Source organism: Odontesthes bonariensis, chromosome 24, assembly GCF_027942865.1.
Source record: "Odontesthes bonariensis isolate fOdoBon6 chromosome 24, fOdoBon6.hap1, whole genome shotgun sequence".
Classification (NCBI taxonomy): Eukaryota; Metazoa; Chordata; class Actinopteri; order Atheriniformes; family Atherinopsidae; genus Odontesthes; species Odontesthes bonariensis.
In genome coordinates, this window is record NC_134529.1 from 22,971,658 (window position 1) to 22,997,597 (window position 25,940).

Genomic DNA, 25,940 nt, shown 5'->3' on the forward strand with positions numbered 1-25,940 from the left:
TTTTTGGCATGAGAGTTAACAAACTATCACCTTTTTTTATATATTTTTTTATTTCCAGTTTTATCTTGGAGATAGGAAAGCTTTTCCTACCCACTGTAATTTGCCGCATAGCTATTGGACAAAGAAAAATCAAGTGAATTTAATTGGCTTATTTTGCATTATCCCTAAAATTGACCAATCGAAACTTGAGGGGCGGGGATCAAATTTTTTTTTTTTTTTCTTCTTCTTTTTTTTTTCTTTTTTCCACCGGACTTCTTCTGGTGTCATAGCAGAGGGCGGGGTAAGTTTTTAGTGTTGTTGTCTGACTGTTGCTGCTGGGTACACGCAGAGCTGCCAAGGTCGGTGTAAGTACTACCCAGACCAGACGTAGGTGCTTACCTTCTGCAAAATACTACCCCGAGGGATAAACTGGTGAGTTATGTTGATTAACAAACTTAATTTCATGCACAGGGGGTGCGAAGTGGGCTTAATTTAACTAGGTCTCGTGCCAAATTGCATATCCTCGTCACATCAATGACTGTCAAACGATTCACATGGAATGTGGTGTGCCGGGGAGGAAGCGCGAACTTGTTGGTCAACTTTAGCCACTTTTTCAGTAGAGGAATTGGTTCTGAGGAACCGTTATGCCGTACTGTGAGCATGAGACAAGTTTTATTTATCAGCGCTCGTGACCTATTTGGACTCTCAGACCTTTTTCAGGAGTGCTTGACAGCAGCGCTGGCTAGCAGGCGGTCTGGCTAGCCCGCAAATTTAGCCTATTACTCATAGCCACAATTAATTTAACTGTCCCCGCTGTCCAGTTATCAAATGATATTGTTTTTGCTTTATTTTAACTGACCGGCTAACTGAGTAAATGGATGGAATAAGCTTTAGGAGGTCGGTACGGAAAAAGTTTTATCATCCGCAGTTGTTGCGTTTTTACGACTGTGTTCACTATCGACTAAGGACGTTATCTTGCTTATTCACAAGCAGGTGGTTGGAATACCATACTTCTACTTTATAGTGTTGTAATTTGTGAATATCTCAGTCCGTGTATCTGGGCGAAAAGCCCTATTATCATAGCTCTTTTTGGCCTCAGTCTGCTGCAGTGAATATCATAACTGCTGCTGTTTCACTCATCTTTTGACATGAGCTGGATTAATAACTGCTCTTCTTAGTGAGATGTTCTTCAAGTATACTCTTTAATTAATCCATAAATCGCATATAAATCCATGTGATGGGTTTTGCCCAGTATTTGGAGTCACTGCAGGGTTGTGGTATAGGTGGTGGTACCTAGATTGACTCAGCTTTGTTTTAGAAATGGGTGTTGATTCAAGATTGTCCAGGAATTGAGTTTCTTTTCTGCAACACTGTTACACTGAGCTGTGCACTAGGCCATGTGACCAGTCTTGAAACTCAGTGCACCCACTCCTTTTCACATTTATTGCTGGTAACTTTAAAATTGAGACCAGTAAGACTTTGTTAGTTATGAGTGGACTGTGCTTTTTCAGGGGCCTCACTGCACTGAAATGGCGCTCTTTTGTACAACAGGACATACAGCAACAGCTGCACTTCTCAACAACAGTGTGTGTGTGTGTGTGTGTGTGTGTGTGTGTGTGTGTGTGTGCGCGTGTTTGCACATGTGTGTATGTTTGTCCTGTTTCAGTCAGTATGCAGGGGTGTAATTGCAGCATTTCTGGAATGCTGGTTGAATTCAGGGACTTGAACATGCTGAACAATGGCTCTCGTGAATTGACCTGATCGCTCTTGGAGTACGTTGAAATGCTTTGCATGTTCGTTGTGTGGGGTAGTCCAGTTGTATCCCTCACTGCTCACTTAGATGGTTTATACGAGTTGGTGCATGCAGGAGCTTTGCCTATCCCTAAAAGGAAGTTGCCAGATCATTACTTTAGCCAGAACAATGCATGTAATATGGTACTTGTTTTATTTGGAAGGATAAGATGCACTATAATGTTGGAAAAGCTGTAGTGGAATGACCAAAGATTTATAACAGACAGAATATTCCCATAGTAACCTAAACAATCAGTATATTGCCTCTTCCTTTTATTACAAGTCTGTGGCTTATGTAAACGTGTCGCATTCTCTGTGGCTCTTGGGAATTGTGGATCAGAAAGTGAGCCCATGCAGCTTGCCGAAGAGGATTCAGAATAGCATAAAACTTGTCAGGATGAACAAATTTGCCTTGGCAGAATCTGAACGCTGTATTTTGTCATTTTGTGGCTGAAACTCCGCTCAGGCTGGCAGAGCTGAATCTGGTAGTTAGAAATCTCACACTTCTGTTGTCTCTCTGTGCAGCATTTTCTTCTGTGACAGAAAAACAGGATATGATCTCTCGCACACTGTTGATCTGTGGCATTTTTTTCTTTTCTTTTTTTTTTCGCACTGTGGTTTTTAACCTGCCACTGCTTTACAATTTGCCCCAGGCAAAGCACATAGGAAAGCCTTTGTGTTGCATTCTAGTGTTTCTTTTCACCGACCGGCTGCTGCTAGAATGTTAGAATAGGAGGTGAAGGCTCGTTATAATGAGGTGGCAAACAAGTGTAAAGTTTCATCTCTGCATCCCTTAAAACAACCACCCATCGTCTCCGGGCTGAGGGTGTATTGTCATGCTTTAACAAATATCCACCTGAGATGGAGTGAACAAGCTGGTGTTGATGCTTCTCTCTGATGTAGGGTTGTCCGCAGCTATTTGGGTCATATTACAAAGAGGCATCCAGCTACTGAAATTTGCGGCAAGAACTTCCACCAAGCCGGAAAACGGTAATGCGATATTTGCAGCTTAGCTGCTCCTAAACTCCACGTGAAACCGCTTGCAGCAGCAATTTTTTCAATGCTCGGGTCCAGCTATGAATCACAACTCACTTCGTGATGCTACATTAGAAATCCCAAAGGATTTCCAGATGGCACTGATGGCCATGGTGTTGTGAGATTAAAGCTTGACAAGCAGTGGGAAGCCTTTTCATATCATTATTTCACTTTTGTTGCCAGATGAGCTCAGCCTACAGCACCGCACCGTTTGGCACGCTTAATCACACTTTTATTTATGCATGTCAGTCCTCAATAGAGGGTGATAATCACACAGTGGGTGTTTACTGAACAACATGACACCTTTCACTTAATCATTTGCACAATTTAAAGAGAACACTCGTATTGCAGTTGGTGGTCATGATTTTGATTTGACAGAACAAATTGGCTGAGATGTTCCTGAGGCTCTTTGTACTGTCTCCCCTCCTGTTTTCATCAAATAACCAGTTTACTGTGGCCCACCAGTCTTTGCTGACTCAGCCAATGCTGCCATCTGGGCTGGAACGGAAAGCACAACAGACTTCTTGCTGGCTCCAGAGGCTCAGATGCTCAGCTAACAGATTTTTAGGGTGGGTGTGACAGACAGACAGTGAGAGAGGGAGACCATGAGAAGTGTGAAGGACGATCAAATCAGAAAGAGTGCTTGCCCACCTGTCGGGTGGGCAAATAGGCACTAAGACACAAAATCACCTTCAATGATGGACTATAGTTATGGTTCAATATTTGTTTGGGGAAAAAAGTACAAGCTGCTTCAGTTTCAGTTTCTGGTCCTGGTTTGTTTTTTGTCACTCTGTAAGGACTTACTTAGATGCATCATGCTTGTAACCGAGCGCTCAGTCAAACAAGGAGTCTTTTCAGGCTCACAATTTGGCAAAGGAGTGTTGATAAATCCTGGTTGTTCGAACAGCTTATTGTCTTAAAAGATTAAAATGTTTTGACACATAAGCCGTCAGCGTTCAATGTTCACCACACCAGAAAAAATGTTTCCCAGCCTCCTGTTCTTTTTTATTGCTCCCAGAAAATTAGCCATTTGTGTGTAGCAGTCTGTGTCGCACTAAAATACCAACGCCAAGTTCCTGTTTCAGCCCAAACTAGCTGTCTGCCTGTCCCTTTATTTGTCTGTGAGAACAAGTGTGTGTACAACTGTGCTGCCGTTATGACCCTGCACACTTCCCACTCACGTTTCACTTTTTCTGCTCACATCCTGTCAGTGGGACAGCAGCTCTCTGTTAGTCTGTATGCGCTGCAATCTCAGTATACTCTCTATTATTGGATGGTCTGATCTGTTGGGTGTAGACAACCTCTCAGCTGCTCCTGTGTCACTGCGTCTGTGTTTGATTTGATTTGTTTGGCTAACTATGATAATAGTTTCTGATTTACAACACTGACTCTGCAAAGGTTGGTCCCAGTGCACAACAGCATTGATTTTTCAGGGCTTGCAGTATACTTGCATTGACTATTTGTGTGTCGTGTTTAAAGCGTCAAAGGTCTGCTTTATGCTTCATCATATCAGATAAGTAACCTGTCATCCCGGTCATCTAAAATGCAAAGTGCTCTCAACAACAAGCTCCCTTGCTTTGGCGGTATATGCACAAATGCCCAAAGCATCATACTTTCTAGGCCACTGGAAAATTGGAAAGCCTCGGAAACTGTCTTGCAGGGAAAAATGCGAGAGAAGATGGCTTTGTATTGTATCTGTATTCAGATTTAGATATTAGTCGTTCAGAAGTGATTTCAGTGTAAACCGTAAAAGGTGAGTCACTTCTGCTTCGTGAATTCCACCTCATGTTTTATGCGGTGAAATTGCCTAACAGCCACTTAACCTCACTCAGAAGTGTGACAGCTGATATACACAATGCAACGCACGCACGCAACATTATGCATAACAGAATACACCACTAACTGAATGTATAAAATGCAGTCTGTGATGGAAATTGTCGAGGTGTTTTGACCCACTTGTTTTTCATCATCGCCTCAGCTTGCAAAAGGATGTTGGTCTACAACTGTCTGTCTGGCTTTTTTCAGCTTGGCTACACCCCTGCTTATCACAGCAAGTGCGAGAACTTAGAAATGTACAGTTGCTTATTGTTCATTACAGTGTGAATGGAACATATTGGGGTTTTCAGGAGGACATCTGTCACGCTTTAGGAAGAGAAGTGTTTTTCTGTACTACAGAAAATGAGTGCGAGGGACTGAAACAACACAGTCAGTGCAGGGCTGTTGAAACTGATAATCTCTTTGTGAAAGCTACTGCGTAATAGCTCCAACTTTGACCCTCATTGTCATGATTAATGCTGATTATTAGTTTGATCATTTGATTTTACAATTTGTTGGAGGTCCAAACATTGTTGTATGAGAATTGATTTTCTGTTACATGTTGCAGTTTTCTGAACACTACAGAGTACAACAGCTCATAACTGATTAATTATAAAGTCCATGTGTTTGTGTGTATAAAAGTGTGTGTGAGTGTGTAAAAGAATGACTGATGAGCAGTTACTGAAATGAGTCACGTTTTGATTTGGCAAACATTGACATGTTTCACAGCACTAGTTGTACTTTCAGTCGTCAGAATTCCTTTTCTCTCACATTGTGTTCAGTTGTTGCTTTCCCAGGCAGGGATACAACATTTACAGCATGCACACACAGAGCATTGGTAACAAACTAAACACAATGTAAAGATGGAAACTATTTCTCTTCATCTTGGGCCCTGTCAAGCCATCAGACCTATCTGATGTCAAGAGATCAAAGACTGACTCTGTAAAGAACCCAAGGTGATTATACTGATCCTTCACAGTAAAGCCAGTGTTTATGGAAAGCCACGAATAGGTTTGTTTTCATATGGAACACCCCTATGACTTACTCACTATGTTGGTACAAACTGTTTTTGCAGCAATAACTGGGCCCATTTCTCTATGCTATGAGCAACTATATTTTATGTACTTTTGCTCTGCGTTTGGAAAGATTACAAGCAGAAATATCACTGATCAGTGCAGATGACTACAGTTTCCAGCTTAATGTCACTGGGAAGTCTGTGGTGCGCAGCGGTGTAGGGGAGTCTTTGGCTCTCTGACTTCAGCTGACCACACTCCATTGCTCTCTGCATGCCTTCTGTAAGGGTTTTCCTGAAGCGAGCAGGTGTCCATTGCTGCCGCAGCCTCTTGTCTGCCATTTGTTGGAGTTTACCAGTTACCAGGTGGGATATGACTGTTATTGCAAGATGGGCTCCCGATGGCCAAACCACCCTCCTAGGCCTTGCCAGATATGGGACCAATGCAGTCTTGGTGCTAGATCCTGAGGGTTCTGCAGAGTTGAAGCTCGTGGCACATGTAAGACAGGTGAGGGGGAGTCATGAGCTCTTGTATGACTTCCAGTCGCAGCTCGTCCCTTGGAACGTTAACCTCAACGCAGTGTGGAGATGTCCTGGGTGTCTATTGCTGGCCTCCATGTACCTGACCATCGTCCCTTTTCATGATGGAAACCAGACGGGTTTGGAATTGGAGGCGTTCAGTGTTCCATTTTAAGTTTCAAAACTCAGCTGGTGAGGAGACCTTTTAGTTTCACTGACCATTATTGACATAATAGAGGTATCTTTCTCTATTTTAAAAAAGAAAAGTGCAATAATATTGCTCTCCTTTTGAGCTATTCCCTCACCTGATATATTTAGCTAAAAATGAACTGTTACTGCCCCCCCTTGATAGATTTTTTTATCTATCAAGAAAGATAGCAGAGACTGCTGGCTTGTGCCTGACTGTCTGTGTGTGTGTGTGTGTGTGTGTGTGTGTGTGTGTGTGTGTGTGTGTGTGCGAGTGTGTGTGCTCACGAAGCTGTTGCAGTACGTTTCATTCTTTGATGCATGTAGATGCACTTACATCATGTAGGTAAATTAACCAGGACGATGGAACAAATTGTGAGCTATGAGTGAGAAATTGCTGTGCTGAGAACATTTCAGTGTTTGTGTGACTGTGACGTGTCGCTGTGCGCATGACGAAAACTGTGTGTTTAAATGTGACAGTCACAGATTCAAATACAGATGGGACTGAGTGGTTAGACACCAGTCATAGTTGGTCGAGCTGAAATGGGCCATTCCATCCATCAGCCGACTGTTCAACGCGTCACTAGTTTAACAAGACGTTATATGTAGGATGCTTTATGGTGATTATGCTCGAGTTACTTGAAGCAACAAGTCAGAATTCACTGATGTTATCCATGTTGGGTAATCTTTAGCAGTAACATGTTTCGTTGGACCACGCTGGGATAATCGTCTAGGGTCCTGCTGCTTTAGGATGTCTAACTTGGCTGCTCACATCTAAAAGAAAGAGCCTGTATGAGTGAAGATTGCTTAATTCAGTCACATACACACTTGTTAACAGTAGTTTAACACAAGAGTCAGTCACACTCAGACATGGTTTCCTTTGTATCTGCAGTGCTGTTGACATGCCGAACTTGGCAGAACAGAAGTGGCATTGAACAGAGACGTAGGAGGAATTTTTACGCCTGGAGTCCCACACTACACAGCAGTAGCTGGTAGTAGCCAGACGGCCACTCTGCCTCCTCCTCCTCTCCAAATACCAACTGCCTCCTTCACTTTCCTACTTGCATTTTGCCTTGATTTCTTTTCCTCCATCTATTGTTCTCTTCTTGCACTCTTACATGCTTTGGCAGTCTCTCAATCTTTCTCCCACTCCCTCTCTCTCTGCCTCGGCATTGACAGAAGCCTCTGAGTTGTTTACTACGTCCACTGACACCTCCCTTTCTCTTAGCTTTCTGAACAGAAAAACTGTGAGCTTTTGTCCCTGTTGCCATTATCAGCTTCCCTCTCCCTCCCTCTGCACCAGAGGCCAGATGTGAAGAAGGGATAGTGGTGAGTTTGTATTGAGCAAGTGTAAAATTAGGCAGCAGACCCAGCTGGCTGAACCAGGGGGCACACAGAGCCAGCAGTTTAACAAAGTCGAGTACTGCTGCTGAGGAGGAGGCTCAGCTCTTTGCTACAGTGACACCAGTGAGTGTGTAGCTCTGTGTGCAGTGAGATTTTTTTTTTTATGCACTGTTTGTCACTGAGAGCCTTTCAGTGACCAACATGAGTACTTTAAAATGAACCAGTGCAAGACCCCCAAAGTGACTTCTTAAGAGTTCTTCAATGTGAATCCAGCATTTAGACCACAGTTAGTGGACCAAAACAGTTCAATCCTTTGCTGGTATGTCAAGTAGAAAGATTAAAAGTGTCAGTGATACAGAAGTGGCAAGCAAGGCTGTCATTGTGGTGGTGGTGGTGCTGTGCAGGTTTCTCTTTCTCCACCCAGCCCATCCCAGTCTCCTGCCTCCCAACAAGCGCCCCTCCGCCCCCCGGCCTGTGTCCATATTAGGGCAAAACTCAGCCAAACCTCCCCTGAAGCTGAGCTCAACCCCCCCAACACACCCTGCTGTCACATTCGCTCCAGCAAAGCGAGCCTGAGGGAGACGCAGCTCCTCTAACCCAATTTGAAGGCCTGTTTTCCTGGCCAGTCAAAACAGCAGAGGGGTTTTAAAAATGGACAGAGAACACCAAGGCCAGTTTTTTTTTTTTTTTTTTTTTTTTTTTTTTTTTTTTCTCTCTTCTGTATGAGGGCAGCCTGTAGTGTTTGATTAACTTTCCCATATGCCTAATGAAATATTTTTTTGTACATTCTTTGTTTAGTGGTCTTTCCATAATGAAATTTATAACCCATCTTTGATAAATAGGTGCCTCTACCTATTCTGCTAGTCTTAGCATTTTCATTTTTTTCTGATGGTTGTTGTAATATTTGGAAATGCATTTTCTGAAGGAAACAAGATTGTGCTAGTGTGATGGGAATGCTCCGATTCTGCCAGGCCAAAGGTCACAACTTGGGGATTCTGTTTTGGTGCCTGTATGCACCTGATGTTCACGGAGAAGTTGTGCTGACCTTAATGAACAGGAACTTTTGGGTGTGAACTATCATCAAGAAGAACAGGAAACAAAGAAAAAACAGAAGCTATCCATGCAGTATGTTGTCACTGGTCCTGCAAAGGGGTTTTGAATAACACATCTTGCGAGACTCCATTTAAACAACTGGTTTATGCTTGCCTGTCATTTTCCTAGTGAATCCCAAACAGAAGATATTTTAGTCAGTGGTGTTGCTTTTGGTTTCCTTCAGTTTATACAAAGTCCCTTTTTTAAGAGGAAACGGTTTGATTTAACAGACACACGAATCAGTGGGTTAGCACACAGACTCAGGTTAAACATGAAACGGTCATTCTTACTTTGCAACCGACAGTTTCATAACACATGAACACTCAAATCGGCTATTTAGGATGTGAATACATTTGTCAAGATAATATTGTAGCATCAAAGTAAGGCATATATAATTTCTCTTCGTTTATTTCAAAGAAGGGGGGGAAAAAGAGAGAAAAACAAGGTAGTTGAAGTTCATAGACAATGGTTCTTGATGGAAAAACAAAGCGGACATAAGACAGTAAAATGTACAATACTTTGTGTCACTGCAAGCACATTGAGGTGCTCTCGTGTATTCTGCGTGTGCAAGGGTGAAACCTCTAATTAATAGATTATGTTAAGCTACTAATCTGTAATTCTGAGTTTTTGTAAAGTGTACTCTATGCCAAAGAGTTCTTAACAAATCCATATTTCCTCACACTCCTGCTAAAGACAAGAAGAACAAGATAAATGAATGCAGAGAGCATTCAGCTAGCATCTGATTTATTATTTTATCATATATGTATTTATTATGATTTATTTATTGTTTATTTTTTAAACCTCATCTTGAGAAAAGTGCAGTAGAATCTTAAATCTTTGTTCATTCGATTGAAACCTTATCGAACTGACGAAAGTCCATAGAGATGCACTGGTGACAAGATTTCGTAATTTAATGCTAGTAGTATTCTGGCTGATACTATTGGGGATGCAATGATTCCACTTTTTATTTTCTATTTTTTTTTTTTTTTTTAAACCGAGTACAAGTACAACTACTTACCTTACCTTTAGCACATGCTGATACAGAGTACCGAAATGAGTACTAATCAGGGCTATAACAGTTCTGACAATTAAACACGTTTTATTTTAATTAGGCATATTTAACCCAAATACAACTGCACTTTGTGCATTTTAGTAATATAAAACTACTCTTAATGCAACATATTGTTTTAACATTTTAACTTTCACAAACACATTGCAGGAAAACTAAGCTCCTGTCACACTGGTATCGGTTCTGTAGTATCGGAACACTTTAATGAATACTGAGTACGAGTACACGCTTATATCGGTACCTGCATACCTAACTATAATCATCAGATGAGGATGGTCAAAACAAATTGATATTCAAATACTAATTGATACTAAAGTTTAGTATCTAATTGCATTTTCATTTTCACTGACTTTTCTGCCTCTGCTGATGATGGTTGTCTTTATGTTCCTGGTTTGATGTTTCATTCGCTTGACTGTTTGAATTGTGCACACCAAGACTCGCATGAAGTAATGGTTTCCTCTCATTACATTTCACAGTGTCGTAGATCAAACACAATGTGCTTTCAGCTGAACCAGATTCCACAAACTGAAGAGCAGGTTCAGCAGGCTGGGATTTTTTGTGCCTCTACAAAATGTGACCGCATATCCTGTTGGAGTGTTGGGGACAGCACAACCTGAAATCATTCATATATAGATTAAACTAGACTTATACTCTGAAAGTCAGTTTAGCTTCATCAGCTTTGCTTTAAGTAGGGTGACCAGATGTCCCGAAAAATTCGGGACAGTCCCGAATTCTAAGCTTTTGTCCCGAATCCCGAATCTGGCTGTACTTGTCCCGAAAATTAAACTTATGCCAATTAATTACTTTGTAACCCCAGGTAAAGTACACATCTCAAACTAATGCTACTGCCGTCTGTGCCACCTAGAGGCTGCTTGCTTGCGCAGCCCCAAATGTTAAGTGGCTGCGTGCTGCCCCGGCTACAATGTATCTATTTTGTTATCTTTAGGACATTCTAATTCCATTCAGTTCAGTTCGTCATGTTAAAAGTTAAAGTTAATTTTAACTTTCATGTTAATTTTATGAACCCCGGAATTTTGGACTGTGTACGTTATACCAATACACTGGAACTTGCCATGATATTACCGGAGGCTGCGTCTTTTATTGCAATTATACCCAATCTACACTAGAACACCGACGACAAAGCATTTTATTACTGTACATGTAAGTCAGCCCACCCGCGCGCGCGCGCGCCCCGTCCCGAATTTCAGCCAACCTCATCTGGTCACCCCAGCTTTAAGGTACCCACAACCCTTTTATGGTTCTCACAAAATAGTCCAGGAGGTTTGAGCACAAAAGAGTGGGCGTTCATATGACACAGGATTGTCTCGAACTATTTATTCCAGGAGCAACAATGACGCCAGAATGGCAAGAAAGCAGTCTTGATCTGTACATGCTTCCATTAGGTCTGCTAATACGTAGCTATAATGTGTCCTAACACAACTATGCAGATGACATTCAGATCTACGTGTCACTGACGGCAGGAGAACATGGGTCTGTAGATATATTATGTCATTGCATCGAACATATCAGTGTCTGGATGCAAAACTATTTTCTCCAGCTAAACTCAGACAAAACTGAAATCATTGTCTGTGGCCCACAGAAAAAAAGAGAAAATGTTATCAGTCACCTTGAGACTCTCTCTAAAACCAAATAATCAACTTAGAAATCTCGGGGTAATATTGGACTCAGACCTGACCTTTAACAGCCACATTAAAACAATAACATCAGCAGCTTTTTACCATCTAAAAAACATTGCTAGAATCAAAGGAATCAATGCGTTTGTCTCCAGCAGGTTAGACTACTGTAACGGCCTGCTCACTGGGCTCTCTAAACGGGCTGTAAGACAGCTGCAGTACGCCAGAATGCTGCCACTCGAGTCCTGACTAGAGCCAGGAAATACGACCATATTAGTCCAGTGCTCAGGTCTCTGCACTGGCTTCCTGTAGCTCAGAGAATAGACTTTAAAACAGCTCTGCTTATGTACAAGTCTCTTCATGGTCTAGCGCCAAAGTAAATCTCTGAAATGTTAGAGCCATATGAACTAACTCTGACTCTGAGAACCTCAGGGAGGGGTCTCCTGCTGGTGCCCAGAGTCGGGACTAAGCAAGATGAGGCTGCGTTTCAGTTTTATGCCCCTAAAATCTGGAACAGCCTTCCAGAAGATGTGAAACAGGCCTCAACTCTGACTATGTTTAAATCCAGGCAGAAATTAGTATTTTATCTGCACTCTCAATATTAATGATTATTTTTTTTATGTTTTTTGGAATTTTATTTGCCTTCTTGTGATTTTATGTAGCTGTAAAGCACTTTGAATTGCTGTGTGTACAAATTGTGCTCTACATATGAACTTGCCTTGCCTGACAATATTAGCACTAGCATTAGCTCCAAATGGCTCGCCATAAAACACAGAAACCGCACTGATTCTGCAGTCATTTCTTTTCTATAAGTTTGATTATGTGATAATTTTTATTCTGTTTATTTGTTGTATCGATATTGACGATGTTAAAGACGTCGAATCTTGCATTCAAAATAATATTCCTCCAGTTAACCTAACACCTTTTAAACACAAATCGCACACAAATGGTAGGATGGCCTCTTTTAACCAAAACTGGTCACAGGAAAGATTTTAAAATCCAGCTCGTCATATGATGAGTTTGGTGTGTTGTACCACGTCGTATGCTGAGGCTTTCACATTCAACACTCGAAGGGCAACAAATCTCTAGACAACAGATGGTCACGGCTGCCATCTTGTGACCTCAATGCTCACGTAGAAACAGCCGCCTTTTTCTTTATCCTCTCCAATTCACACACAGAACACAAAAGTCAGAAGTTGCACACACCTACACTGATAGCTTATTGTCTTTTAGTGTTGTAGTTGCTTCTCTATTTTGTATATTGTGCAGTAGCATATTAGACGATAGTGTTTATTAAAGTAGAAGCGAGTGATAGCTCAATGAATTCAATTTAAGTATTTTTAAAGAAGTGTTTCGTGATAATTTTTTATGATTGGTTATTATTCCTTGGCTTCATTTGGTGCCCTGCAATTAATGATCTTCCTTTGTTAGCTCAACCTCTGCCAACATTGCAGAAATATTGGCAAAGAGGAACTGTAGTGTTTACAGAAACGGCAATAGTGAAATGATTGTGCAGTAACCGACAGGAAGCTGCGCTCTACCTGCATGAGAACAAAGGAACTTATTACGGCTCCCACACATTTCAGCACTCCTTCAGCAAGATGGGGTTGGTAGAGTAGTTGAGCCTTCTCGCACGTTTTCCTGTTTCATCATCAAAGAAATTAAAGTTTTTTTTTTTGTTTTTTGTTGAGCATTTTGTGCATTAGTGTTAAAGCAGTATTTAGGGCTTGAGAGAGGTGCAGGTTTGAAGAAAATGAAAGCATTTGCTGTTTGAAAATGATTGTAAAGGGAATTTAGGTACTTCCCATCACACAAATATTTCACAGTATCAATTCATAAGCTGTTGTCGGGCAGATTGGAACAAAGATACTCCAGACACACACATACACACACACATTCGTTTACTTATGGAAAGGTTGCTGCGTTCCGGCCCATTGAACCCTCTTAGATGGTTAACTCCTGTGTTAACAATTAAAGGGTGTCAGCAGCAGAAGGCAGATTGTCCTCAGCCAGATATCCCCCCCGCCCCTCCTCAGTCATCTTCTCTCTCCATCATTTTCAGGCTGCTGAAGGGACATTTTCTTGCCATCAAAGAAATTTGCACTCTTATTCACAACATGCTTTGTCCATCTCCTCGCTGGACAATATGAGCCAAAGATTGTCTCACCTAGGACTTGTGCTTACTCTTTACTCACTCGCAACAGTTGCACGCCAACTGTTGTTGCATGACCAGGAGTCATTCTGGAAATGTGCATTTTTAAGTGATGGACGTGATGCTCATTCATGTACATAATTGATTCATGGTTCAGTCCTGTGGACATCAACAGCTGTCTCACCATCGGCAGTATGTGCCTGGGACTCCCGTTGCCAGTTTTATGGAGGAACAAAAGACCAAAACAATCAGGAGTTTTCTGATTGGTGATAGAAAATGGTGAGCAAAAGTGACATCTACGAGGTTACGCTTTCCCTGCAGCTGCCTGCATTTGTGGTAGTCATTGTAAAATCTGGATTAAGGCAAATTTTGATTGTTCAATCTTAAATGGAGCATTAAGAAAACAATGGGTTTTGGCTGTAAGTGGGTCACAGCCTGTTTCTCCCTCAGGACAAGTGAATGATTTGACTTAAACGGAAAGGAGAGTTCTCAGTAGGCATTATCTTCTTTTTAAAATTCAAAAACTGATATGTAGGCTTTCTTTTCCAACAAATTGTGATATTTTCCCAAACTGGTGTGAGAGCTTTATATTTTCTTGGAAGATAAAAGAATTCCCTTGTCTTTTTCTAAATGCTTTTCCTTGATCCTGAACACAGACGTCATGAGGTAAAGGAAAGATGGTTGGAGCGATTCGTAACGACTTGCTGACATTCTTGCCTTATCTAAAATCAGAAAAAGTCTTAAGCCATCCCTCATTGACTGATATTTTGCTTCCAAGGAGAGTAGGAAGCAAAAAAAACTCTTTTAATCTTTCAAAGTGGTCTGGAGCACCGGTTCTTCTTTACTGAAGGGCTTTCAAAGTTTTTCTTAAGATGTTCGCTGCTTTTTCGCTCATTCTCAGTCCACCAGTCACCATTCGGAGATGTTCAAGGAGACAGTGTCTTTTTTTGGTAACCAACTGACCAAAAAACAATTTTGAATAGTGTCTTTAGGCACCTTGTTACTAGCAGCCTGTCACGAAGACATGGAATTTGTTCCCATTCCTTTAGTTGCATCTATGACAAATACCAAAGATAGCACAGTTTAACAGGCATGAAATAGTATTTTCCTTTAACAAAGCAAATCCCAAAGAACTGCTTGTTGAAAAGTTGGCATATGTCCGCATGATGCACTGTATGTCCTTTTAAAGATGAAGGAAACTGGACAAGTGAAAGAAAACAGAGGTGGCATTCCTAAAACAAAACTAGATATAGAAGATGAACAGTATTTTGAAGTGATGTCTGTAAGAAATATAGAAACAAATCCAGCAAAGACCTGACACAAGTCCTGAGAGATGCATCTGGACCTTCAATTAATCCATCTACTGTTTAATAAAGCCTCATCAGAAATGGTCTCCATAGAGAGGTTGCTGTCAAGAAGCCGTTCTTAAGGAAGTTTAATGGGGACAAAAGGCTGAGGTGTTCCAAATGACACAAGAACTGGACTAAAAATCAGCCGTGTGGGATCATCTAAAACGGAATAAAAGGCAGCCAACATCCAAAGAGGAGCTTTGGAATGTCCTTGACTCTCAATTATTTTTTCCTAATATACTTTTTTATCTATTTATGTTTGCATGTTTCAATGTATGGCTGCACCCATTTCCTGTTTTCCTAGCAATTCCTAGAGAAATGAGAGCTGGCAGTCCTAAACTTGAGACTCCTATTAGACAAACTTGCTTTAATGCGAAGATTTACTGATTTAGTGTGCTCAGTGGTTTCAGGTTATTGTAGGGCACACTGTGAAAACACAGTTGATTGTAGAGCCAGATAAAAAGGAGTTGAGTGTTTGCTGTTACGGCCCATTTAACCAAGTGAACTGTGGGATATTGAGTCTTTTTTTTTTTTCTTGTTTAAACTTTTGCTGGAGAATGTTGAAGCTGTACATTCACCGGACCCTGTCACATCCATGTATTTATTCTTTATTTACAAAGCTGAAAAGGGAAATCTATACATTTCTAATTGTTCCCTGTTTACACGATCAGATTAGTCAGAGTGAAACGGTGTCGGCATAAAGCCTTCTCAGTTCGGCTCACCTTAGTTTGCTCCACTGTGGTTAGTCACAGTTATTCCCTTCAGCACTGTTGAGGCACTGACCCAATAATGGAGCTCACTTTCGTTCGACTGTGTTTGATGCACATCTCAATTCCCTATGAATATTTGTATTCATTGTCTCATCGACTTCACACCCCTACACGCTGTCACTCTCTACTGAATACGTTTATCAGCCTCTTTGTCAGGTGTTCAACCAAAAGTGACATCAGCTTTCATTTCACCCTCCTTCCCTTTTTCTCAACAGCACACCATGACAACACAAAGCACATATGTGTTTTGGCTTCAGGGATTTTCACTCTTTCATATGTGCGTGCTTCCCCGCAGTTTTAACAGATGTTTCTTCTGTCACCATGGAAACAAAGATTATAGACATTACCTTGCAGGTAGATGTGTGGCTGCTCATACAATCAATTCTTAAAGTATCCAGGACTTGTGTTTTATTCCATTGGGGTAGGTATGAAGGTAAGTATCTTTTGTACCGTAAATACAAGATCTATTCTCTTAGGTTCACTTTGAAACATTTACCTTCAAATTAGTGGTCAATAGTTGTAAATGAAGTTAACTTAAAAGTCAAAGGATCAGACAGAATATTTTTCCACGCATTGTTCCCTTCAGAGGGGTAGAACTCGTATAAAGAAACTGGGTTTAGAACTCCTTCTTTATCAGAAACCAATGTCAAAGTGTTTTTGATTATAAACTTAAAAGAGTTGAGAGTTGCCTAAAACTGCTCACTTTATAGTGAACTAGAAAAGAAGGGCAGTCCCTTTTTCTTCATGGCGTGAACATCCAGTCAAAAGTGGGGCCACTTTGAACATGAGTACCCAGATGGAATTAAAGAATTACCGTCTGTAAAGGTTTTAGATCATGTGGAGGCAAATGCATCAGATCGTTGGAAATATTGTGGCTTGTGATCGAGCTGAGGGCCCTAAAGTATTGGCCTGGCCTAATGCATGTTCTGGTGACCTCAGATCAAAGTTGTTAATGCTATGTTTGCTGTCTTACTACAAAAATGGAAGAGTCTATCATGGAAAGCCGTCATAAGATGAAAATAACAAACCCAGACCATCTGAAAAGGGATCGGTGGAGGTATTTTGGATGTAATACCATAAATGGCATTGTATACGAATTAAGGTCATTTGTTGATTTTTGTACAAAAGCAGCTGTTTTGTTCTACGACAACAAATCTGTGGGCTCATTCATTAGCTTTCCACCAATCTGATTGAGGCAGCAGAGGCATTGCATGCACCCGAGTCGCTATCGGGTAAATTCAGCCACAGCAGGTCCCTTTGCCGGAGACAAGATGATAAGATTTCCACGCAAAGATATGCAGCCCGTCTGCGTTGTTTCACGAGCCGGGTTTCAGGAGCTTATGATGGAGCTACACAGTTATGTGTTGTGTGCTGAGGAGCTGAGAGGACACACAACTGTTCAAGCTGCAAGACGCATCAGCAGTACACTGGATAAATTTAACATCACCCATGAATGCTTTGTCGCTGATACCATGGACTATTTGAGTTCAGAACAGTGCGTGTGTGTGTGTGTGTGTGTGTGTGTGTATTAGGGAGGGGCTTACATTAGAAACATTGTTTATGCTGCCATAATGCTGGACAGGACAAGGGGTAAAAAAAAAAAAAAAAAACATTGTTTATTTCAAATTCATCCAATCTTGTTCCAATCTTGATAGCCCTACTACTGAATGTACAGTGAGATTTGATGTACCTTGCATATAGTGTACATGTATATGGTGTGGAATTGATGCTCACTAACCCAGTAAATACTGTATAATGCATTGGGCATTGTTTCACGTACCAGTTCATCGTGCCGAGAAAATGACCTTGAGCTTTTTCCAAAAAATGTTATTTTGTCGGGATGAAGAGTCCACTCCATAGTCCTCTGCATACAGCTCGCCAAGTTGTCTTTCGGAACTAAAGACTTGACCTGACTAGCTGGTCAAGATGAGGGGGAAAGCTCAGAAACTCCCCAGTGTCTTACTGCAAGGTGGATGAGAGAGAACCCAACCCCAAACCCCTACATTTTCTTTCACTGAAAATCTTTTGCATTTTGGTTAGAATCTAAGATTCTAAAGATTTTATATTATATATAAGTTTAATGGAGGGGGATATTTTGTAGCAAATGAGTTTGATTCCAATATGATTTTGTCTTGTAAAAGGAAGAAGTGACACGTGATTCTTTGATTTTAGTCTGTATTTTTTCCATTTCCAAATTAAACATACACATTTTTACACTGTGAAGCAAAGCAAAGTAACAAAATGATAATGATAGAATAACGAAGTAGCAGCAGATTTTACTGCGGGTAAATCAGCATTACTATTGTCATGCTGTTTAATAACTTCAGCATAATGGCTCTGTATCACTGTGTTCATTATATCTTTCGGGCCGCTGGAAAATTCCCTTCTAGCTCTCGATTGATGTTTCCTGAAAAACATGTTTATTTTTTAGGCGTCCGCACGCGTCTGCCTCTGCTCAGTCTGGCTCCACCACCTGCCGGGATGATTGACAGATTTACTGACACAGTGCTGAACCGAGTGGCTCTTCTGACTGCACGGCTGATCGTGCTATTGTTTCACCGAAAGCCTCGCATACCGGGGAAACTACCTGGCTTAAGTGAAAGTACGGACGGATGGATGGTGAACTGGTTGGCCAACTATTTCTTTTTCTTTTAAATCTGAAACCATGCATGCTGGTTGATTCTTGTAAATCAGCTGGTTGAATGTGGTTTACATATTCGGCTTCAGGGAGCTTTTGAGTTGGCAGCTTTGTGCCACCTCTCTGACGGGAGAAACAAGGAAAATCTTTCTCTGAGCAGAAGCAGAGAAAGGAAAAGGGAAAGAGAGTGAGACAGCGGAGAAGAGTAGAAGCTTAAGGAAGAAGAAGGGAAAAAAAAAAAGAGGGTTGGATAAGTGCCTGCTCTCATCAGCGCACGGTCTGTGCTGTCCACATGCTGTTTTGGCAAATGTTGTGAGCTCCAGAGAGGACGCATGAAGTGTGTTTGTGTGTGTATATCCCAGGATATAGCGTGATGTTTTACTGAAAGCCATTCATGTGTCACACCACAGGGAGCCACCACACACAATGCCCATATAAGGACAGTATTAAGTGTCTGTGGACAGTTAGTCCATTCGTCCATCCATTCATCCATCCGTCCATCCATTCATTTATCCATCCACGGCATAACTCTTCTTTTTCCTGCACACTGTTGCTGTGCAGGCTCCACAGAGGATGGATGACACAGATGATCAGGACAACATTCAGTGAAAACAGGAAAGCACACAAGGAAGTGTGTGTGTGTGTGTGTGTCTCACAACCGATCCACAGAAAATTAAGTTGAAACTTTCTGTCATGTTAAAGCATGCCATTTGTAGCTGCAACCTCTGACACATGAGCATTTTCCTGTAAATACAGGCCTATAAGTGTCATTCCTCCAAACAAGACATTTGGGTATTTGAAATGATTGATAGTTGCAGCCACAGTGATTTAGTCATCAGTTTCAAAGTGCTTTCTAAATAATCTAATGCACAAGAGAGGCATAAATGGTTTTCTTGTATTTAATACTAACTGTTTGATTTAAAACACACAATAAAGCAATATTCAATGACCAATTATTATGTGTGACTTTGGTTGTGAATGTGGGGTACACTGAAAAGGTGCACATTAGGGACAACGTGCTTGTGTGTTGGTTGTATTTGTACGAAAACCTGTTTGAATTCTGTGTCTTGCTCGTGAGAATGTTTAGCATCTTGCTGTTGTGTTCATGCAGTTTTATCTCTTCAATACACCTTATTTAAAAGACTTGTGTATCCATGTGGTTGGATCCCCCCCCCCCCCCCCAGTAAATATTATGCTGATGAGTTTATGGTCTCTTTTACTGGTTTCATGACATCTTTAATACAGTGTGACGATCGTTCTGGAGTTCCACTGACTTGTTATATAGACGAGGTGGGGCTACAATATAGACGTGCATATTTTTTGTTGTTGTTCCAATTGCATCCATCTTTTAATACCATCTATGCACTGTGTGGGTGTGTGTATGTACATTTACCTTGGCTGCTTTGTCAAAATCACAAGTTGGAGTGCATTCAAAAAGACATAGAATTTGCCGCCTGTGTTGCAGAACACCAGATAATTCCACATGCTGCTTTTCAGATGCGTCAGTGCGCCATTGTTCTTCTTTTTTGATTTATTTGCTTTTTTGCAGTTTGGTAATGTCCCCTTTTTCCCATGATCAGTTTACATTCGGATAGAAAAAGTGACAGTCCTTGAATGTGCTACAAAGCATTGAAATGCCAGTACAGGCTTACTTAATGTACAGCTGCGTGTGAATCCGAAAGTTCTATTCCTTTTGCTGTGCAAAGCAGGATTTTTCCTCACATTTTTCGATGTCAGTGATGTCCTTGAAACGGAGACACAACATTGATCATTAATCTCGACTGAACTAGTAAGATAATTCTTCCCACATGTATGAATGATAGTGCAGATTTATGAGTGTTTTCTCATGCCTGTGATCCTGCACTCGAAGATTTGCTGCCATCAAACAACTGGTCAGACTAAAATAAGCCACAGGACATGAGGCAATAAAATAAAAACATTTCAGGCCACAACACAGTGACCATTATGTTGTTAACTGTCCAGAGCAGCTTTATTGCTGCTACTCATTTCCTACCAGGCTGGCCTCTCCATAATTTAGATTTGCTTTGCTATTGACCAGTCTCATCATCATGCACCAAAGCAAAGAGAATGTTTGTCTACAGCACAAGGGGCAAGTGTATGAGGATCTGCCATGCTGATGGTTCCATGCTGAAGAACCCCTCTCATATTTTGGCTGATGCTAACTACACACTATATTTAGGAACTAAAACCTAATGGATCGCTTCAGTAACTGACATCAAGTTGAGAGAGCAACCCTTAGGTGGAATGTGGAGTCGGTGGAATGCTTTATCTTTTGTTGCTTTCTGTCATCAGTGTTAACGAAATTGGAACGACGAACTTTGGACCATAATCGCGTTATTTCTTCCACTGGATCATAAATGTCACACTGGGTCTGCATGACCCCAACAGAATATGACACTGCCATCCATTTATTTATTTTCTGCTCTCACCCTGGAGGGACTTGCAGCACAGCGCATCTTAGTGACCATTAGCAGCCGCAGCGTGTCACAGGATATTTAATACTCCAGTAAACATGCAGCATACAGAGGCCTCATCAGCTTTCTTTGGATATGACAGACAAGGGTGTAGATTCCTCGGCTGAATAATTCAGTATTTGTTCACTAAATGCTTTTATGTGTTGGAAAAGAGGACGTTGGTTGATTAGAAAGTTGATACTCCACCTGTTCCAACTTGGATAACTGACACGCACATGGAGGCAGACTGGCAAACCAAGGCAGGCTCACATTTAAGTATCTGTTGAAGAGACTGTTCTGTCTTATTCATTTTCCATTTGGTCAAGATTGATTTTTGATAATCATTCCTTCTTTTTTTTTTTTTTTCTAGTTTCAGAAACAACAAGAGAGCGGATGAAATAGACAGCAACCTGAGTCCTCCATCAGAGACGGTACGTCTGTCTTTACCACACACACACGCACACACACATGCACACACTTGCAAACATCACATATAAATGAATAAGATGTTAAGCAAGCCAGTACAGCTATGTTTGACCTCGACTGCATTCTAAGCTGCTGCTAAGGCACAGCGGCTCATTAACAATGCTGTGGTTTAGGTCATTATAGCTGGGATTAGTCTGCTCTTGTTATATTAAGCCCAGAATCTTTTTCCCTGAAAAGCGTTGAAGCGTTCATCCTGGAGGCTATTTGAAGAGAAATTACTGTACTTTCAGGTAAAATTGGACAAAGGATTTCCAAACTTTCTATATGGGGTTCCTAAAAGATACCTGCATGATACTGCGGAGGTTCAGTAGAATTCTGCAACTAACAAGTGTCATGCTCAGTGAGGCAAATGGAAATAAATTGAAGTGCTAAACTGGTTCTGAAACCAGTATTAAGATCTGCTTCAATTCTGTCAGTTAGACACCCTCAAAGTATTTGGAAGATTCAGCAGATTTCTTCAGAATTTGTTTGAATAATCCCAAAAGCTTCAAGCTAGCCTTTCTGCGAGGTAAAATAAACAGCATGATGCAAAATCAAGTTACTGACGTCATGTTGAGTGACAGGAAATTAAAAGGGAAAAAAAATCCCAAATCAATGAGAACTTCTCCTTCTTGTGTTTTACTTTTTTTTTTCTTTCAGAACCTTGTTGAGAAACTAGTAATTGTCTCGTATGTATTTAGTTTACGTGACTGTCAGCACATCTTTTTCCCTTAACCAAAATAACCTTTTATATGGTAAGAAAGAGACATTGATGCTTTCTCTTATTGTCTCCACTTGGTTCACTGAAAGTATGAGGAAAGGGAAAGCATGCAGAAACCCCAGGGTAATTCAAAGGTTAAGTAGTAATGTGAGTTACGACAGAGGCTGACTTAAGTCTCGAAAGGTGTCGACAGTTTCCAGGGACCAAAGTGGGACAAGACAAATTCGGGCTGAATATCTGCTCAACTTCACCGGAGCACTGAAACGCTCATCGTTACAGGAGACTTTCTCTTCTGCCGCCACAGGGAAGGGAAAACACTCTGGGAATTTACTAGTCTGCTTAGTTCCTCTTTCACAACCATGAGCTGGACTGAGAGTGGAAACTTTTAACTTTGCTCTTTCCCAGAATATTCACCATCAGTTGAATTAAAGAGGAATACCAGATATAGTATACCACACACATTTGTGTCAGGGATGAGAAATAGCCGAAACCAATGCACTAATCCTTCATCGCAACATTATGCAGAAAGATGTTTCTGTTACATAACAAAGCCTTATTGATAAAAAATAGGACTGACAAAGTAATAGAAATACATCTCACTGATGTTAACAGCAACCGACAATTTTTATGCCCCAATGCTTTGCTTTATCTCTTCATTTACTGTACTTTCCTCTTGTTTCATATCCGTATTGAAGGCTTTAGAAACAAGAAATGGAAGAGAAAGTTGTCTGAGCTGGTTTATTTACCTCAGAGAGGGGGGAAAAAAACACATCCTGGCAAGTTTGGCCTGTGTAGGCTTCTGGTAAGATTATTTGATCAAGTTTCTGCACGGGGAAATTTGAGGAATGATGTTATTCATATTTGTGCTGACCATCTGCTGTATGGCAGAGTGCCTCGCACACAAGATTTGGGCATGCAGCGCAGAAGTCGAACGTCAGCGGTAATTTCAGAGGAAGAAAAAACCTTCTTGTCACTCAGCTGTCAGTTGTTTTAGGTCATGATTTCTTGTATTTTTCACTCAAAAATGATATCTATTCATTTATTTGTTTTAAATGAAGAAAGATGTTTTGGTGTGTATAAAGTGTTCTGAATTGTTTCTTTCTTGATAAATAGTTGCATTAACTCACCAACTCATTGCCACATTTTCTGCTACCTTAATCAATGATATGACCTCGATTATAGACGTTCCCCAGTGTTCGACTGTTTGACTCTGTATCAGAGTCGGCATACTGTGTGATGCACACCGGTCACTTCTCAGAAGGTCATTCATAGAACTAATATCCAGTAGTGTAAGACTGCATGAGAGAATTTCCATTAGGCATCTCAAAAATGTATCTGAAAACGCCAAGAAAAGCTTTAGGTTTTTTCTAAGATCGGGGTTTTTGTCATATTGTGCGTGGGCACTCAAAAAGTGTGTAGATCTTTATCTCTGATAAGAATGATTCTGATAGAACTTACAGTTTTCACGGTAAACAGCTATTTAGGGGCAGTAAAAGCAGTGTTTGGTTGGAGCCTGCAGCAAGTGAGAGTGTTGAGGAACTTGTAGCTGCAGGTTAGGGTTTGCCTTGGGGGAAAAAAAAGTAAAGCTGCCGCAGCACATGTACAAACATGTCACCATTGCAGCACAGCTTCAGTCTCTGTTAGGGAAACAAAAGCAGATCACCGCTGCCCCCTCCTGGTGCATCGGGGTGCTTAACTGAGACTGGATTGTAGCTGCAGAAAGTAAAAAAAAAAAAGAAAAGAAATCAGACACTTTTTTATTTATTTATTTAACTTCTTCAGGATGAAAGCAGTTAAAGCAGGAAAGATATGCAGCCAGTTATTATCTGGACTGTCTGTTAGATACGAGTTTATGATGAGTGCAAGATGGGGAATAAATACATGGTGGAAAAAGAGTCGCTGCAGGCGGTGCAGTGTGATTATCATGTGCACGCCGCAGCACAGTGTGTCTTTTGTTGCCTGTCCACTCTGACTTAAATCGAGGGAATATGGAGCCCTGTATCTCAGATGAAAGACTTTGTCCCCTTTTAGTCTCTTAGTGTGAATTTGGGATTGCAGATGCTGACTTTGAAACTTGAGTCTATTTTTAAATACATGAAAAAGTGTGACTTTAAGTTGAATCCTCTTTCTTTTTTTTTTTCTTCTTCTTTTTTTTTTTTTTTTTTTGAAACGTCTCATAATTTCTTCCATCCAACCTGACTGCGATAACTAGTTCAGTCTTTTGAATTCAGCAATATTATGCTGCACCGCCTCCCCCGCTCCCCCATGCTGCACTGTGACATTCAACCTTAACCATAATCATGGCCTCATATTATACTACTGTAAGTTTAAAGCCTGCTGTGATTACAGTTTATGACCACCTTTCATGCCTGGGGAGGTCGACAGGCCCTGGAAATTACTACCTACCTTCTGCTTTTAGCCTCCTATAAAAGCTTTATTGTGTGAATGTGTAATTTAAGGCTACTTCCCTGTGTTTGGCTCCGTTTGGAAAGGCTTGACTCCAAAAGAGCAGAGAAACTAGCTCAGAAGCTCCGGGGTTCTGCAAGGATGGAAGGGAATTTAGCTTTGTCAGCCTCTTTATTGTCAGGAAACTCGTACACAGTCTCAGCTGTGCAGTGTGAAGACAAAGTCCAAACACAATCAAAGTTGCTTTATTTTCGATTTCAGTTTTATTGTTTAAAAGATGAGCGCTGGAGTTTGAGGAGTGGAGAGCTGCTATAAGAATAATAATCATAACACATTGACTGTATTTTGTTTGCAAATGGACTGTCTGTACCACTGTTTTTTTTTTTACCACTGTATTTTGACCATCAGGTTTGCTGGAATGGGTAACCTGCTAAAAGTCCTAACAAGGGAAATAGAGAACTATCCACACTTTTTCCTGGACTTTGAAAGTAAGTGTGGCCGGCGAGTGAAACAAATCACGGAGAAAGAGGTGTGGGGAGGGAAAGGGTGCGCAGCCTCCTCAGCTGTTTCCTTTCTGTCAGCGGCTCTCTGCTCTCCATGACGAAGCCGTGAAGGAGGCCGTTTTAGCTCGGCTTCTCTTCTCCTTCGCTTCTTTCCCCCCTCCCGTTTCCTACGTGCGGTTATGACCTCCTGCTCTATCAGCTCTGTTCGGATAACTTTTTTATGACTTTTTAACATCACATGTTCTTTTTCTTCCTTTCTCTTTCCTTTTCTCTCTCTCTCTCTCTCTCTCTCTCTCTCTTGCAGAAACCAAATGGGGAATCTGTTAAAAGTGCTCACTTGCACAGAGCTCGAACAGGGGCCAAACTTTTTCCTTGACTTTGAAAGTGAGCACAGCTTATGCCTGCCCTTCTGCTAGACCACCTCTCCCACCCCCTCCTGTTCCCTGGTCATTTTTCCTTTAGCCTGGCTGGTCAGGGGTCAGTCCATTCAGCTACTGGATTCTTCTCCTTTGAATTTCTAATGTTGCGACTGAAAGCTGTTATTATGATTCATGATTTATATCCGCGTGGTTTTACAATGGGAATCCCATTCTTTGTTCCAAGTTGAAGAATGAATCTGACCCTTGACCTCTGCTGCCTGCTTTTACTAACTTGGCTGCATGCATGCTTCTTTGTGCCTGAGACATGTGGCACGACGGCTTTTAATTCATCAGGTTCTCATTCGTTGTTTCAAACACCGCTTCGCTTCTGCCGTCAGGTCTTGTTCGTTCGGCAGTCGGCATCAGTTAAATGTGTAAATGTTAATAAAAGAATATATTCTTCCACATTTCAACGGCGCAGTATAACGACATCACTGCTAAAGTAGAAAAAATGAATTTGCTTTGGCCTTTCGCTGCGAGCTCCTACAGGAGAAAAACACAATACACCTCCACAATGGCATGTCAGCTGCTCTCGCACTGAAGCCAACCTCAGGCTTTGTTTATTCA

At 41.2% G+C, this 25,940-nt stretch overlaps 1 protein-coding gene across 3 annotated transcripts in view; it reads left to right on the top strand.

Annotated features, from left to right (window-relative positions):
- Positions 1–278: 278 nt before the first annotated feature.
- Positions 279–25,940, top strand: part of fam49a (family with sequence similarity 49 member A) — a 34,106-nt gene continuing 8,444 nt past the window's right edge. Inside the window, exons 1-3 of one of the 3 annotated variants that reach the window (XM_075459834.1) lie at positions 279–411; positions 21,230–21,290; positions 25,259–25,338. In XM_075459834.1, the coding sequence (XP_075315949.1) occupies positions 25,266–25,338 (73 nt within the window). In that variant the 5' untranslated portion in view covers positions 279–411; positions 21,230–21,290; positions 25,259–25,265. Of the gene's footprint in view, positions 412–21,229; positions 21,291–24,859; positions 24,940–25,258; positions 25,339–25,940 lie in introns of those variants that run through there. The other 2 variants (XM_075459836.1, XM_075459835.1) reach the window with 2 other exon arrangements.